The sequence below is a fragment of the Arachis stenosperma genome, chromosome 7, assembly GCF_014773155.1.
Source record: "Arachis stenosperma cultivar V10309 chromosome 7, arast.V10309.gnm1.PFL2, whole genome shotgun sequence".
NCBI classification, from domain to species: Eukaryota; Viridiplantae; Streptophyta; class Magnoliopsida; order Fabales; family Fabaceae; genus Arachis; species Arachis stenosperma.
The window spans coordinates 33,692,704-33,708,625 of record NC_080383.1 but is presented as its reverse complement, the minus strand read 5'-3'; the positions used below and the strand labels follow the sequence as shown (position 1 = coordinate 33,708,625).

The 15,922-nt window shown below is 34.5% G+C and overlaps 2 protein-coding genes across 6 annotated transcripts; one reads left to right on the top strand and one right to left on the bottom strand.

Moving 5' to 3' along the window:
* The first annotated feature begins 1,085 nt into the window (after positions 1-1,085).
* LOC130940866 (protein NTM1-like 9) lies at positions 1,086-5,256 on the top strand. 2 transcript variants are annotated; one of them, XM_057869138.1, is made up of 7 exons: positions 1,086-1,613; positions 1,937-2,214; positions 2,790-3,101; positions 3,215-3,517; positions 3,748-4,188; positions 4,277-4,522; positions 4,610-5,256. In XM_057869138.1, the coding sequence occupies exons 1-7, from the start codon at positions 1,400-1,402 to the stop codon at positions 4,898-4,900; spliced, it is 2,085 nt and encodes a 694-aa protein (XP_057725121.1). In that variant the 5' UTR covers positions 1,086-1,399; the 3' UTR covers positions 4,901-5,256. The 2 variants fall into 2 exon arrangements, with proteins under 2 accessions (XP_057725121.1, XP_057725120.1); XM_057869137.1 differs by having other exon boundaries at positions 1,088-1,613; positions 3,203-3,517.
* Positions 5,257-9,543: 4,287 nt separating this feature from the next.
* On the bottom strand, positions 9,544-15,361 carry LOC130941756 (pentatricopeptide repeat-containing protein At3g49740). 4 transcript variants are annotated; one of them, XM_057870334.1, is made up of 3 exons: positions 14,929-15,361; positions 14,569-14,712; positions 9,544-12,535 (listed from the first exon to the last, which is right to left on the bottom strand). In XM_057870334.1, the coding sequence occupies exon 3, from the start codon at positions 11,939-11,941 to the stop codon at positions 9,731-9,733; it is 2,211 nt and encodes a 736-aa protein (XP_057726317.1). In that variant the 5' UTR covers positions 11,942-12,535; positions 14,569-14,712; positions 14,929-15,361; the 3' UTR covers positions 9,544-9,730. The 4 variants fall into 4 exon arrangements, with proteins under 4 accessions (XP_057726317.1, XP_057726316.1, XP_057726318.1 ...); XM_057870333.1 differs by having other exon boundaries at positions 14,569-15,361; XM_057870335.1 differs by lacking the exon at positions 14,569-14,712.
* Between the last annotated feature and the right edge of the window lie 561 nt (positions 15,362-15,922).

Below are 15,922 nucleotides of genomic sequence, written 5' to 3'. Positions count from 1 at the left end.
TTTAATTTTAGTTAATCAATTAAAAATTAATTTTTAAAATTTAATTTTGATTAATTATTTTTTAATAATATAATATAATTTTTAAAATTTTTTTTAAAAGAGGAGTTCAACACAACAAGTGAAGCATAGAGGACAATACCATAAAAACACTAACTAATGAGAAAAAAAAACAAACTAACAAAGTAATTATAGTGTCCCCTCTGTTATTTCTGGCATTGCCATAAATAACAGAAGGAATCTGCACCTAGCCACTCCTTATAGCTCAGAAAGGTCATGTTAATAATCTCCTCAACTCCTTTTTTTTTATTCTGAAAAATTCGCTGGTTTCGCTCCAACTATATGTTCCAAATTATCGCACAAAAGCACACAATTCATTTCTTACACTCCTCTTTTCTATGTGAGATCTCAGTTTAACTTTAGAAGTGTTCATTTACTGTACCCGGATAAATTCATCGCAAACCAACAAATAAGATCCAAGCACACCAAACCTGCCAAGAAAAAGTATAGCCAAAAAACAAATGGTGGCCACATTCAATACCATTGTTACATAAAACACACAAAGCATCTTCTTAGTGAATAACTCCAAACTGACTCAGTCTTTTCTTCATACTGATCTTGTTAGTGAGAACAAACCAAATAAATAGCTCTACTTTAAGTGAAATCAGACCTTTTCAAATAATCCTAGTAAAACTATAGCTTTATATATTTTCTGATTAACCATAATTTAATTATTTTAATACAATCATCACAGTTCGATAAATCTTCCAACACCCCAAAGGCCCAAATAACATCGCTATACAGCAATCCTACCTCCATGTCAAAATTAAAAAAGTGGCGTAATACTTGGTAAGAAATTCATTACCGAGTGCCCCATCCGCGTTTAAAAAAAAAAAAAAAAACTGAAATCCTTAACACGCGTCGGACACGTCACCTTCCTGTTTCGGCTTTCAGCTGCGCGCTAATGGCATTGTGGCAATTATTTCCAAAACCAAGGTCCAAAGCAGCACACAATAGTATAAACGAGGATTTTTTTTGGGTAAATAAAACGAGGAATTTTTATTTTAACGCGCTTCACTTCTCACTTCTCAGTTCTTCCTCAAACGAAAATCCAAATAGTACAAATACTGCACCAACCCTTCTCTCATCTCTGATATTTTTCTTTATTTTTTATATATATATTTTCTCTTTCGATCACTGTCTTCTAGAAAAAAAAAAAACTAAAATTCTCAGAATCCTCTCTGATTCCAGTTCAGCTTCACTTAGTAGAAACCAATCAAAAGATCATCGTGAAATTTTTTTCTTGTTACTTTTTTTCTTCCTTTGGTTGTCACGAACGGTGCCGTTTTATATATACATAAAATAGAGACACCGTCGTTTTGACACAAACGGTGGTTTTGTTATGGGTGCGGTGGAGGTGTTTCATCAGCAGCCGCTGGTGGTGGACGCTGCTCCGGTTTTGTCGCTGAACTCGCTGCCGTTGGGGTTCCGTTTCCGACCGACAGACGAGGAGCTCGTTGACTTTTACTTGCGGCAGAAGATCAACGGAAATGGCGATGAGGTTTGGGTCATTCGAGAAATCGATGTTTGCAAATGGGAACCTTGGGATTTGCCTGGTACAATTCTCAATTCTCTGTTTTTTCAGGTTTCTATTGTAGTTTAATTCTTTGATTTTGCAGTGGAAAGGAGATTTTAAAGTTTTCTTGGTTTATGCTGTTGCAATTGTTTAACTGACTTAGTTTGACTTCATAATTCTAATTATGTGATTCATCTTAAAATATGACAAGCTGAATTTTCTAATTATGCTCTTCAATGAAATTATAGAACTATGTTAGAATAATTTGAGTGAAATTGCAAGAGTTAATTTGGATGGCCATGCTATTTGCTCATTGTTTGTTCCTTTTGGTGGGGGTGTGGACTGTGGGATTTGTGTTTCTAGATTTGTCAGTGGTACGGAACAAGGATCCGGAGTGGTTCTTCTTCTGTCCACAGGACAGGAAGTATCCAAATGGACACCGGCTGAACCGAGCAACAAGTCATGGATATTGGAAGGCGACTGGCAAGGATCGGAAGATTAAGTCCGGCTCGACCGTGATTGGAATGAAGAAGACTCTTGTATTCTACACTGGCCGTGCTCCCAAAGGGAAGAGGACCAATTGGGTGATGCATGAGTACAGGCCTACCCTGCAGGAGCTTGATGGTACCAATCCTGGACAGGTATAGTCTTATCTTTGGTTTCTATTGTTCTGTGTATAGCTTTTGATCCGTCTTTATTATTATAGGGATGGCAGACATTGAATTGTCATTAACTCAAATCAATATGACTTCTCCACTAAATTCAAGTGTATGAAATGTGTGGGTCTTAAATTATATGATTGCCATATTTGATGAATATTGTGTTAAGTTTGTGCTTCTTCCAATTTGGTTCATAAAAATGATCATTTTTCATATTTGTGTTGATTTAATAAAGGAAAATATATTCAATTATTATTTCATCATTTATTTGTTTCTTCACTTACTTGGTGGTTGCTAGCTTGTTACTTCTTGAGTTCTTGTAATAGCTTCTCATAATAATTCTGCACCTGATTATTGTGGTTCTAAATTTTCTTGGTGATCTTTTATTTCTCTAGTTCAATTTCTAAGGTGCAACCTGCAATTGTTCACAGCCTACAGGTGTATGTAGGAATTAGCATTAAGCTACTGCAAATTATGACTAGCTCAGATGTTATATGAACTCATGAAGATAAGATATATTGCTAACTTTTCAATTTGGTTGATTTGACGTTTACCAGAATCCATATGTCCTTTGTCGATTATTTAAGAAACAAGATGAGAGTCTTGAAGGTTCAAACGGTGAAGAAATGGAGCGAACTACTTCAACTAATTTAACTGCCAATTACTCTCCAGAAGAAATACAATCAGATCCAGCTGTTAAATCGGTTTCTTCTTCACAGGCTACAGAAGATGACAAGAAACTAGCAGTTATCCCTTTGACCCCTGAAGAAGCAATTTCCAATGTTATAACCCCGGTCGGTTGCCAAAGCGATGGATGTGATGCTTATGATGCACAAAATCAAATCGCAGCAGGAGATCCATCTAAGGAGGTTTGATGAGCAAACTAATTTTTTGCACCCCATTTAGTTGATTTGCAGACTTTGTGTATGTTCAGTTATTAACCATAATTTGTTGACTAATGTAACTTTAGGAGGACTTACAGGTGAACATGGACATATTTTATGACCCGAGTGAGCTATTTGACGATAAATTATTCTCCCCACTTCACAAGCATATTCCAGAAGAACTTTTTCATCAATCAAACAATGAAGCCAATGGACATTTTGGGTTGCAACATCAGTGTGGAACAAATGAGATCAGTATTTCTGACTTCTTTGACTCTGTTATTAATTGGGATGAGATCTCCGGTGACAATTCCAGTGGCCAAACGCCAAACTCTGCTTGGTTTGATGTTCAGCACAATGAATCATGGGGAAACTCAAATGTGGATATGGTCCATGCCAGGGTGAGTGACAGTGTTAACCCTGTTTATCTTTTGGTCAGTTGAGGTTTTGCCACCCAACCAACATGTTACCTTTGAACTTGGAAGCACATGCTGGTGCTTAAGCCTTTTGTTAATTAATTTTTTTATTTCCCTCTAAATTGACGCAAATTATATGTGATATTATATTTGATTTTCTTTGGCATGGTTTGCTTATGTCGCTATATAATTTTAGCTGCTGTTATTTACCGCAGCCCCTACAAGTAGGGGGTGCAGATTATCCAGGGGATGCAACCGAGGGAAAGCTCCCTTTGTTGAAAACTAGAGAATTCAATCCCAACACCTCTTATGACAATGCGATCAGCAACAACATGGGATTATTTCAGGACCATTCCCAGATGGCTTTTTCATCTGATGTTAATATGCTCCAAGGTTACCTTGCAACCAACAATTATGAGCAACCGACAAACTTCAATATGGCTATGGCTAATAGTGACAACACTGGAATTAGGATAAGGTCTCGGCCACCAGGTTATGAAGGGCCAAATGCAAACTCCAATATGCAACCACAAGGTACTGCACCTAGGAGAATACGGTTGGCACGAGCTCTTGCACCTCAACACACGTCCAATGAGGCGGCAAAAGATTCGAGTTACGAATCAAAAGATCGAAATTCACAACTAACCACTGCCAGGGTAAGCAGTCTTTTTGAATAACAACCTGTGTATCCAACTTGAGAGATGTCACTGCGTGTGGCGTAAGATTTTGTTGGTTCTTTTGCAGGAGATGGAAACTTCCAAAGACCTTGCAGCTGGTGAGAGTGTTACTGTTACTAGTGATGTGGAGGAACAGGAGACATCACCAGTTGAAAATAAGGAATTTGAAGACTTCAACACAGTCCAGCAGAGCACATCATCAGCTTCCTCCAATCTTTCCACATGCTCTTCTGATTCTGAAGTTTCTTATGAGGCAGAAAAAGAATCCGGTTGGACATCAGAAGACCATAGTCCAAAACCAGCTGCCGCGGGGGTAAGAAGTCTGTTTGATTTACTTGTGTATATACTCTTAGATGTTGCTGCATATTCATTAAGATTTTTGCTGGTTCTTCTTTTGCAGGCCAGTAAAGCTTCCGAAGACCAAGTTCCCAGCGAGTGCATCAATGATATCACTGATGATGTGGATGAATCCAGGATACCAAACGCTTATACTCTAGAGGTCTCAAAGGAGGAATCCTTCTCGGACTCAGAGTCGAAAGACTCTCTATTGCGTAGAAAGGTGTGTTACCCATCGAAGTCTTCCTCAAATCTAGCCAAGTGGTATTCGGTTATTGCAATCTCAGCCACTTTGGTGGTGTTACTAGCATTCCTTGTTAATACATGGGGATATGGATATTACCTTAAAGTTTAACTGCATAGTAGGATATGTATCATTGCATAGAGCATATTTTGCCTCCATTGCGTTTTTGGCCTTAGTTAAGGAGGCAAGTATGTAAGGGTTGACTTTGTAGCTTTATTTGAATATAATCTGTATGTGCATATGTTATATATAGCAGAATATGCCTAATCTGCTACTAGCTTGTACTATATGTGGAGTTGTAAACTCATGTTTATAAGTTAGATTCAGAATTTCAGGGTTTCCAACTTTTTGGAATTTAATTTTGATTGCCCGTGGTGACCACCATTGGAGAATATGCCTGCCTAGCCAAGACCCAAGAGTGTATTTTTAGTAAAGAAAAGTTTAGGCAGATTCGGCTGTTTGATTCATTCATTTATTTATTCTATTTTTTGTTCTGTTGGTTTAAAGGTAAGCTTTTAGTTAAGAAGCTAAAAGATATAGAACATTGAAAATCTGGGGGAAAAAAGATAATGTATATATAAGAAATCAATCATTTTACATAGAATATATTTTAATGTATTAAAATATAAAATATATATTAAAAATAAATTAAATGATATATTTAATTATTTATGCTAATTTTGTGACTGATTTTTTAATATTTACGTACATCTTAAAAGGAAATGCAATTAACTCCTGAACTTGGTTTCATATGTAGAATACATCTTAAATATTTTAAGATATTTAATTCAATATTGCTAAATTGTCTAACAATGCATAAAGTTCTGTTAGCATTTTATACACTAATTTTATTATTTTAAATAACTATGCTACACATATTGGGGATGAAGGCCAATTAGCATAGCGTTACTGGAAATGCCAAGGCCCACCAGCTGACCAGCCACCAGCAAGTATGGCAGCTATTTTTTTTTTTTACTTATTTTTAAATATATTATAATTTATACTAAAAATGTCTTGTTATTAATTATGAAATGACTAAAATAACCATTTGAAAAATTTTACAAAAAAAAGCAAATTTCTTTTAATTTTTCACAAAAAAATATTTTAAATATTTTATTTAAATATAAAAATAGTTTTTAAGTTAATTTTTAATAGATTAAAATAATCTTTAAAATTAATTTTGTTTAATTATTTTATGAGTTAGAAATTGAGTTTTAGTCTTTTCAAAATTAACTATAAAGGCAATTTAGTCTTTTAAAAAAGAAATTCAATTTTTTTTTCTAATTTAATTGAATAACCTTAATATTAAAAGTACATTATAGTGTTTTATTTTCAAATTAATTCTAAATGATATAATTTAGTCATTTTCAAATAAATATAATTTTCAAATTTCTAAGAAATTAAAAACCTCAATCTTCAAAAACTGATATTTTAGTCTTTTAAAATGAAATTTAATTTTTTGCTTTCTAATGAAATTTAATTTTTTGCTTTATAATTCAATTAAATAACCTTAATTTTAAAAAGACATTTTAGTCTTTAAAACTAATCCGAAGCGGGTTAAATTTTAGTCTTTCAAAGTGAAATTCAAATTTCTAATTTTCTAATTCATTTAAACAGCATTAGTTTTAAAAGAATATTTTAGTCTTTTATAACTAATCTTAATAGGAGGTATTTTAGTCTTTTTATAATTAATCCTAAAAAACTATTTTTATCTTTTTAAAATCAACAAAAGGATTATTTTAGTCTTTTTATAATCAAATTCTAATTTCTTATACAATTTAATAACTTGAATTCTAAAAAGGTTATATTATTCTTTTAAAAAAATTCTAATTTATTTATAATACAAGGAAAGTTAATCCAAAAGGGTTATTCTAGTATTTATAAAATTAATCCTTAAAGGAGATTTTTAGTCATTTCAAATTTAATGTTTAATGGGTATTTTAGCAAAGAACTAACCAAAAAGTTATTTTAGTCATTTTAGAATTAAATTTTGGATTTATAATATAATTAATCAAAATGAATTTTAAAAATTAATTTAGTCTTTTAATAATTAAATAAAAAGTATAAGATAAATTAAAAGATTTTTTGTGAAATTATTAAAAAATATCTTTTTTGTATAATTAGTTAAGTAGTAATATACATTTGAATAAATAAAATATTAATATTAATATGATAATTTGATATATATATATATATTTTTTTTGACATAGATTCAAACTCACATATACCACACAACTCTCACACCATACATATCCTAAGCTAAACCTAGTCTCAAGCTAGGTGCAACATATTAAGAAGGATTAAAATTCTTTAAAGTGAGAAAGCTAATAAATTGATAAAATGAGGAATTAATCACTCTTAAATTAAGATAGTAGATATATATTTGATAGAAATGATAAAATTAATATTAATCTTTTACTTTATTATTTTACTAATTTTTTTCATTTTAAGAAATCTAAATTCTATTAAGAAATATCATAATCTGCCACTTCAAATAAAATCTCAATTGCATAGATAGTATAATTTCATATTGTGTCCTTTTACTCATCTATCGTAAGCAATTAGGCATAGCCGTGGCCTGTGTGAGCTTTACTGGAATGGCACCACCGACAGGCCCACTAGCGTCCACAAAAAATAAAATCAACATTTCTTGTGTCATTTATTGTTTTTGTTGTTAGGGGAAAAACAAAAAAACTTAAGAACCGTACTTGGAACAGTGATGTTCCAGTGAAGCACACGTCCCCTTCAGTACCAAATCTGACAATCCTCATAGATGAAGAAATTGATTTCATTAGTCACAAGAAAAGTAACCACAGACAAACTCTTAGGTTACTAAGGTTAGATTGAACATGAACAATAAACAGTTCCGATGTACCAATCATCCGTCAAAGACAAAGTGAGTAATTGTTTCTTGGTAGTTACTTGCAGTGATATTCTATTCCAAATTAGTAAATTACATAGGATACCTTCTAAATGCATTCAATTTGTAGTCTAAATATTTAAGGAATCTTTTATTAGTCACCATACATAAGGTCATAGTCATACTAAATCATGTACCAAAAACTTAAGAACTAATCCATTGCAAAGGCATCTAAAAAATTGTGATAGCAATAACATTTAATTTAAATTTGGGCATTTCTATGCTGTCTATAGATCTTTTTTGTCTAAATATGAGTTTTGAGAGATGTATTTATTACGTAGCCTACTTTTTAATAAAGTTGAAGTATGTGTAATTTATAGACACCATAGAGTGCACCGTTAAACTTAACCTTTCTAAGAACAATAATATTTTGGAGAACAGTTATTGACCGGAGAAAATGAGAAATCTGCATGAAAACACACATTCAGTAGGAAAAATAAAACTCAACGAGCGTCTTAGAAACCAGAATTCTGAGTCTCAATACAGTTTTACATAACAAAAAAGCTCAAAACCCTCAACAAAACACTTGACTTGTATAGTTGTATCCTCAATACCCCATTTCCTATCCTCTAGTATAAATAATAAGACACACAAACTCTTGCTCAATATTTGTAGTGACAGAATATATTACCTCAACCAAAAACATTTTTTTGAAAGAAAAAAAAGTGTGTACATGAAAACAGTGCATGATCAAATAGGACAGAAGATGTAGATTCAATGCAAAACAACCCACCGAAAATTACTTACCCAAGTAACTGAAGCTTTGAAACACAACACATTGTCAAAAAAACCAAGGGAAAAAACGATTAAAAAAACCCTTGCATGATAGCAATGAATGTTCAAGTAAGACAGCACAATCAGCTGAAATGGAGAATAACCCCACCAAAAAAAATCACTTAACCAAGTTTTTGAAATATAGAACGCATTTATATCTGTAAAAAAAACAATTATTTCAACTTGTAGAATATTGAATGTTGAAAGCCATTGATGCAATGTTCATAGAATCACAATGAATCAAACTATTTTAACACATAGTAAGCTACCAAGACATGGTTTTCTCAAAGAGGATAACTTCACCAAGATACTAAAGAGCTCCAGGAGTGGTGAAGAGGAGCTCCTTGAGAGCCCGCCAGTTAGTTTCAACTTTCTCAACATTGATGCTGGATAGACAGTTGACTCATCAGCAGCAAAAATACCCTTTCTAGGGGGTGCCAAATTTGCATTGGCAAAGAAAAATTCTTAAGAAAAAATTATACATATGATATGGTTTTGTTATATTTGATGCAAAGTTCTGATTCAATCAAAAACAAAAGGAAGGAAAAATTGCACTTCTTATTCAAATTGTGTTGGCTTTTGTTTTTTGGTTTGGTTAAATCAAAGGAACAAGGTTTTTTTTTTTTCAAAAAAAATTTTCCAAATCAAATCAGAAATCAGAAATCTTTTCGCAATCAGACACCAATTAATAATCACAAATTTGCAAAGAAAAATTCATTGTGCTTGTTGCCAATTGCAATGCTCAGTTAAGACAATGCATTTTCTTTTCCACCCTTAATCTGCCATTGAAATGAAGTAATTGACTTATTTTTCTTAAGCTCCAACTATTCAACAGAGTAAATGTAACAGTCATCTACCTTCCTAATCCATGGTTAACTTATTTATCTACTGAAGTTTTGTTTCATTGAAAATTTCATGCATTTAAGATAATGGCATATATCCTCATAAATTTGACGATTAATCTTAGTGGTATAATCTTATCAAATTGTTAACAAACAAGAAGTGTTAGCAATGCTAGTGACCCACACACACGTTCATTTCATTGCATTGCACTCATTAATTTGACTCCTAATGGAATTCTGTTATATTGACTTCTATCTTAAACAAGTTGAAGTTTTTTTTTTTGCTTGAATATGTTGTGTTCATTCTCTGCGCTTTAAGTCTATTCAAAATTGAACTCTGTATAAGAACTCTTCATCATGTTCATGCTTCTATACATATGAATTACGAGACCTAAGATTAACTACTTAGGCTCTGATCCAACTGCAACCAGGTTGCTTTGTGTTCCCAAATGCTCTCATCACATCCCTCAGACGAGCTGCTTCTTCCCACTGCCCTGCAGCGGCATAGATATTTGACAAAAGCACGCTGACTGATGGATTGTTATGATCTCTTTCCAGGAGAAGTTTAGCAATTCTTCTTCCCAGTCTTAGATTACCATGTGCGGCACATGCACTGAACAAAGACCAGCATAAATCGGAATGCGCTCCAAAGTAACCACCTTCAATCACTCTTTCTGCCTCATCAAGGTATCCGCTGCGACCCAACAGATCAACTATGCAAGAAAAATGATCCACGCTTGGCAAAAACCCATAAATTTTCACCATCTTATAAAAAATATGGGTACCTTCTTCAACCAAACCTGCATGGCTGCAAGCTGAAAGAACTGCAGTGAAGGTAGCATGATCCGGTTTGATCCCGGGTGAGGTTTGCATTGACTCAAAACAGCCCACAGCTTCTTCGCCTAGCCCGTGTTGCCCATAAGCAGATATGAGAGCATTCCAAGAGATCGTATCTCTTTCAATCATTGCATTGAAAACTCCCAAAGACATGCCTAAGGATCCACATTTGGCATACAATGTCACCAAAGCATTGCCTAAAGAAACTTCTGAAGAAAATCCATGGCGTAGTATGTAACAGTGGATCTGTTTCCCATGAGTCATGGCTGAAATGCTAGAACAAATGCTCAAAGCAAGACTAAGGGTATACGCATTTGGCTTGAGATATGTGTCAAGTAATGCCGAGAACTGCTCGAACCCTTGCAAAAGGTATCCATTTATTGCTAATCCAGATATGATGCTGTTCCAAGATATCAAATTTTTGTAGGGAAGATCAGAGAAAATTAGAAAGGCACATTTTATGTTTCCATGTCTGCTATATGCTGAAATAAGTGCATTCAAAACTTCAACTTTCATAAGCCCATTTTTCAACAAGAGGGAATGGATCATCTCCACAGTGTGCGAAGTGTCTGAAGCAGCTAGCACACTTCCGTAAGTAAATTCATCTGGTTCAGTTGTAGCTCTCCTCATTTTCAAATAGGTCATGATTGCTGCTTTGCTAATGTCGTCTTGAGCATAGCTTGAAATCATTATGTTCCATGAAACAAGATCCCTTTCATTCATACTCTCAAAAATATTCTCAACTTCATTTAAATTCCTGAAGCCGGAATACATGGTCATTGTTGCATTATTCACAGCTGTAAAATCAATAAAACCCATTTTGATAGCTAATGCTTGTGCTTGACATCCAAATCCAAAAGGCAAAGAAGAGCTCATGACACTCACAAATGTAAGCTCAGTCGGACGAAGACAAGCCTGTAGCATGTCCTTGAACGTTGAGAATGCATCTTCATTTCTCTCCATGTTTACAAGACCGTCAATCATTGAATTATAAGTAATATGATCACGCAAAGCAGCTCCTGCTTCCTCAAACACCTCATAGGCATCCGCAACGCGTTCACAGTTAAAATACATGGTGATTAGAGAATTGATGACAGAAGTCCTAGCCAAGAAACCACTCTTGACAACTTCCGAATGCACATGTCTACCATAATCCAAAAGCTCCACACTTTTGCATAAACTCAACATGCTCGCAAAGGTGTAACCATCAGGCCTAATACCAATCCTGTGCATATCTTTGAACAAGCTGATAGCAAAATCTTCGTGCCCATTATCATCTGTGCACCCAGTAATGATGGCATTCCAAGTTGCCACATTGTTCCTATTGGGCATTTGATCAAACACTTGAAGAGCATAATCAACATGGTCAAGCCTAGTACATGCAGATAACAGTGTAGTCCATGAATACACATCTGGAAATTGGATTTCTTCAAAGACACACATAACAGAATGAAGATCATGGACCTTGGAATACAGAGAAAGCAAGGAATTTGAAACATGGGAATGGGACTTAAGGCCTGTTTGGATGGCATGGGTGTGAAGTTGGTTGCCGAAGGTGAGATTTTGAGAGTTTGCTGAGGTAGTTATTGCTGTGGAGAGTGTGTAATTGTCTGGTCTGAGGGATTGTGATGAGTGAATTTTGGTGAAGAGTTTGAATGATTCTGTGTATTGGTTTGAGCGTGTGAATTCTGCAAGAATGCGGTTGAGCTTGAAAATGTTAAGGGGTTGGTCCTTAGAAAATGTGTGAATGAAAATTTGTTGGGAAAACCAAGGCTTCATGTGGCATATTGATGTATGAGAATGAGATATTATATGTTATCTTGAGAAGCAGAGGCGAAGCTCGATGGCAGAATGAAGTGGAGGGGCTGTGACTGTGCATGTGCATGTGCATGTGAGAAGAAGGTATAGTGGTCGAGGAAGATGGCGTCCTCAAGGGAAATTGGGAAAGTCTATGCCATAGTTGTCAAAACCGACTCGGTAATCGAACCGGTCACAAGGTTCTGAAAACCGGACCGGTCATTGAACCGCACTAATTACTAGTTTATTAGTTTATTGATTCAACCGGTTCAACTGTGGTTTAACCGAAAAAAACCGTTTTATAATAAACACCTGATTCTATAAAAATTCAATGAATAAAGCAACTAGTTCTAAACACTCTTCCACTGCATTTTTTTACTTCAAACGGGAATCAGAAACAACTAGTTCTATGAATAAACAAACTCAATGATATGCAATGCCAAAAATAGGCCAATGATGAAATAATAAAGGGTTTCTCTCTTCAATTCCATGTTCAAGCTTGTAGCAGACCAGAATCAACAGAGTAATACCGTTGAAATAGTCTTCCTTCTTAATTCTTATATACCTCAGAATTTCCTACAAAATGAAAATTGAACATAACATACAGCCTTAAAACAAAAACAACACTCAGAAATCAATCATCTCTTCCAAACACAGCCTTAAAACAAAACAGAACAACAACATTCATAGTATGAGCAATGATCACAAAAAATTGATTTCTGAAACAAAACAAAAACAGCAGAACAACATTCAAAGTTTGAGCATTGATTACAAAAAATTGATTTCTGAAACAAAACAAACACAGCAAAACCAGCAGAACAGCATTCAGAGTTTGAGCATTGATCACAAAATATCGATTTCTAAAACAAAACAAACAATCAACAAAACAATGAAAACATAATTTTTTTCCTTCAGAAGAAGAGAACAATGAAAAGTTGAAAACATGAAGCATATAATAAATCAATGATCACCAATATCCAGCAATAACCTCAAAGACAACAAAAATACACAACAACAATTTAGCAAATAAACAAGGACAAGACCTAAATAGAAAATCCAACAAATTAAATCGGAGCAACCTAACAATTTAGCAAATTAAAACAACAACAGCCCAACAATTTAGCAAATCATCAACTTAACAAGTTCAAGAACAAAAAATCACAACAAAAACAAAAAAAAAATAAAAAATAACAGAACAACAACACAAGAACAATTAGCAAATTAACAAGTTCACAATAACAGTTAAAATTTACCAGAAGAACACTAATGCAAGTGGAATCATCATGCTAATATATTTTCTGCAAAGATGCTATTTTTGCAGCTAAAATTTCATAATTACTAAGATCCAATTATTCTAATTTCACATGCAATCAACTTACTAAGTTTCTAAAGTCTAGAAATTATAAAACCAACCAGAAATATAGTTAAAGCATTTCATCAAACATGTTGAGTGCGGTAAAATTAAAACGAAATAAGAGAATTCAAAGCTTAATATCAATGTGATAGAGAAGAGAACATAACTATTGTATACTTTAATTCAGTCTATGACAAAAATCCAAACACTACCAAATCAAATAGCTACTTATTGTAATAGAAATCAGAAGTTGCAGAGTTTGAAGCAGGGTATTGGTGTTGTGTGAGTGTATTGTCTGGTGTCGGGTTTAGGGAACTCACGAGGGCAACAAAAGAGAGCAGTTCTACGGCTAGGTGGAGCGCGCGGGTTGGTCGCAGAGTTTGAAGCAGAGCAACGTGGCTTCCAGACGAACGCGAATGCGAACTCGAACGGTGAACGGCGAGTGAACGCGAACGGTGAACGCCGAAGAACGCGAACGAAGACGACGGCAAACAAACGGCGGCGGAAGCGAGGAAGCAGCTGCGATCGGTGACAGCGAACAGGGGTTGAAGAGTTGGAGCACGAGGGAAGCTAGATAGACGGACGGACGGCGAACTTTGAGTGCGACCGACGGCGGCAGTATGCCACTCCTTGCGGCGGTGGTGTAGGCTTACAGTGCTAGGGTTTTTTGGCTGAGTTTCTGTGATTTCCTTCTGAATGAAAGAAAGAAAGGGAGAAAGGGAGCAAGAAGCAAAGGAGCTTCCGTTGTGTAAACCGGCCGGGTCTCGGTTCGGTCCGACCGGCCGGTTCAACGGTTTTTACCGGTTTTTAATCAATGGTTTTACATATCTGACCGAATCATTAATATTGCCGGTTCACGGTTGGATTGATCCGACCGACCAATTCGGTCTGGTTTTTCAGAACAATGATGGTGTTTCTAATGAATCTGATGAAGCCATCTTAAATTCTCATAAAAGAAAAAATATTCAATCAATTAAGTAACGAATAGTAAAACAAACCAGCATCATTACAACAACAATCAACAAAATTCATAATCAACCAAACCAATTTAACAATAACAAAATTTCTGCATACTCAACACTTAAACCATATTTATAATTAGCATAACCCTTGCATATTCATATTCAAAAATCAATTTAACATTTCAATTCAACCACTGACATATTTATTTCTAATCAGCTCATAAACCAATCAACAATAAAATTCACAACAATAACATCAATGAATCAACTTGGAAAAGAAATTAAATACTCACCTGTTGTTGCAGAGGCAGAAGGTGGACGATGAGCAACAGTTCAAGCAGCAACAACCACGAAAGATAGGCGGGGAAAGGTCGGAGGCACGGCGTGGCGAGACACAAGCACTCACCAACAATTTTCAAAAATTCATTTCTCCCAATCTACTCATCAATTAGTTCTAAAATTTTTATGGGACATTCATGACATACCAAGGTTTCACAAAAATTCAATATGCCATTGTTTTACAAGTTCACATACATAATTGAATATTCACTTTTCTGTATCATATCATAACAGAATCAAACACATAATAAACAATCAATCATCACAAGCATACATAGTTGCAAACATAATATTCTATCTATCCTATCCCTTACCTCGTTGGAGTTCACTCTTTGATCACCAACTTAGTTTAAGCTCTCTCTTTACTCCAAGCTTTGGCCAGCCCTTTTTTCACTTTTCCTTGTTCTCCTAGCCTGACTTGATAATCTCCATAGAAGTTGGTGGCTGAAAGCTTGAGAGGAATCACACGGGATGATAAAGATTAGAAGAACTCCCTTCTCTTCCTCGCTTTGCTCTCTTTTTCGTCACTCACTTCCTCACACTTTCTAATTGCGTTTCGTTGCTCTTTCTTCCTCTCTTACTAAAGGCTCATAAATTGAACTCAAATAAGGCTATTTAAAGGCAATGAGTAGTGGATTAAGGGGCTGGTTTGGTGACATCAATGTAAGGAAGTGAACACCTGTTTGATTGCATGCTTCCTTCATTAATTATACAACTAATGAGTCATTACTCTTTAGTTAAATCATGGATGAGGTTCAGCCAGCAGTGAGATAAGGGAGAGAGAGTATAATTTTAATCATGGTTAAGTGGGTTAATCATGGTTTACTAGATAGAGAAAACTATTTTGGTTAAAAGAGAAAAAACCGATTCGGTTCAAGATCAACTAGATATTTCAGTTCTTTATTTTTCTTCTAGATAATCTTTCTAGTGGCTTCATGATTTGTGGTTGAAAATAGTTCCTTGATGTTATGGCCTAATTGCCAAAGAAAGAAGAACATTTAAAATCGTATCGGTTTAAGATGAATTTTAACTCGTCATTGAAATTCATTGTTAATTCTCATCATAGAATTTCAGCACCCTAGCGGGTTTGGTGCGGGTTGAGTATAAAAATATGTTATAGATAAGTGTTGAACCAAGGACCTCTCACTTAGTGCAAAGGATCATAACCATTGTGCCAAGATCATCAATTGATAGTTTAGCACTTTTTTTTATATAAATATCAATTCTATTTTAGTGATATATAGATACAACATTATATTAAAATATTTTATTTGTGTTTGTGTTATTAATTTAAACAATGACTTTTAT

Bases quoted from the DNA above. Each gene is read 5' to 3' on its own strand.
- LOC130940866 (XM_057869137.1), top strand. From the start codon at position 1,400: ATGGGTGCGGTGGAGGTGTTTCATCAGCAGCCGCTGGTGGTGGACGCT. The intron at 2,215-2,789 runs GTATAGTCTTAT...GACGTTTACCAG, and splicing joins ATGGTACCAATCCTGGACAG to AATCCATATGTCCTTTGTCG. The intron at 3,102-3,202 runs GTTTGATGAGCA...ATGTAACTTTAG, and splicing joins CAGGAGATCCATCTAAGGAG to GAGGACTTACAGGTGAACAT.
- LOC130941756 (XM_057870333.1), bottom strand. From the start codon at position 11,941: ATGAAGCCTTGGTTTTCCCAACAAATTTTCATTCACACATTTTCTAAG.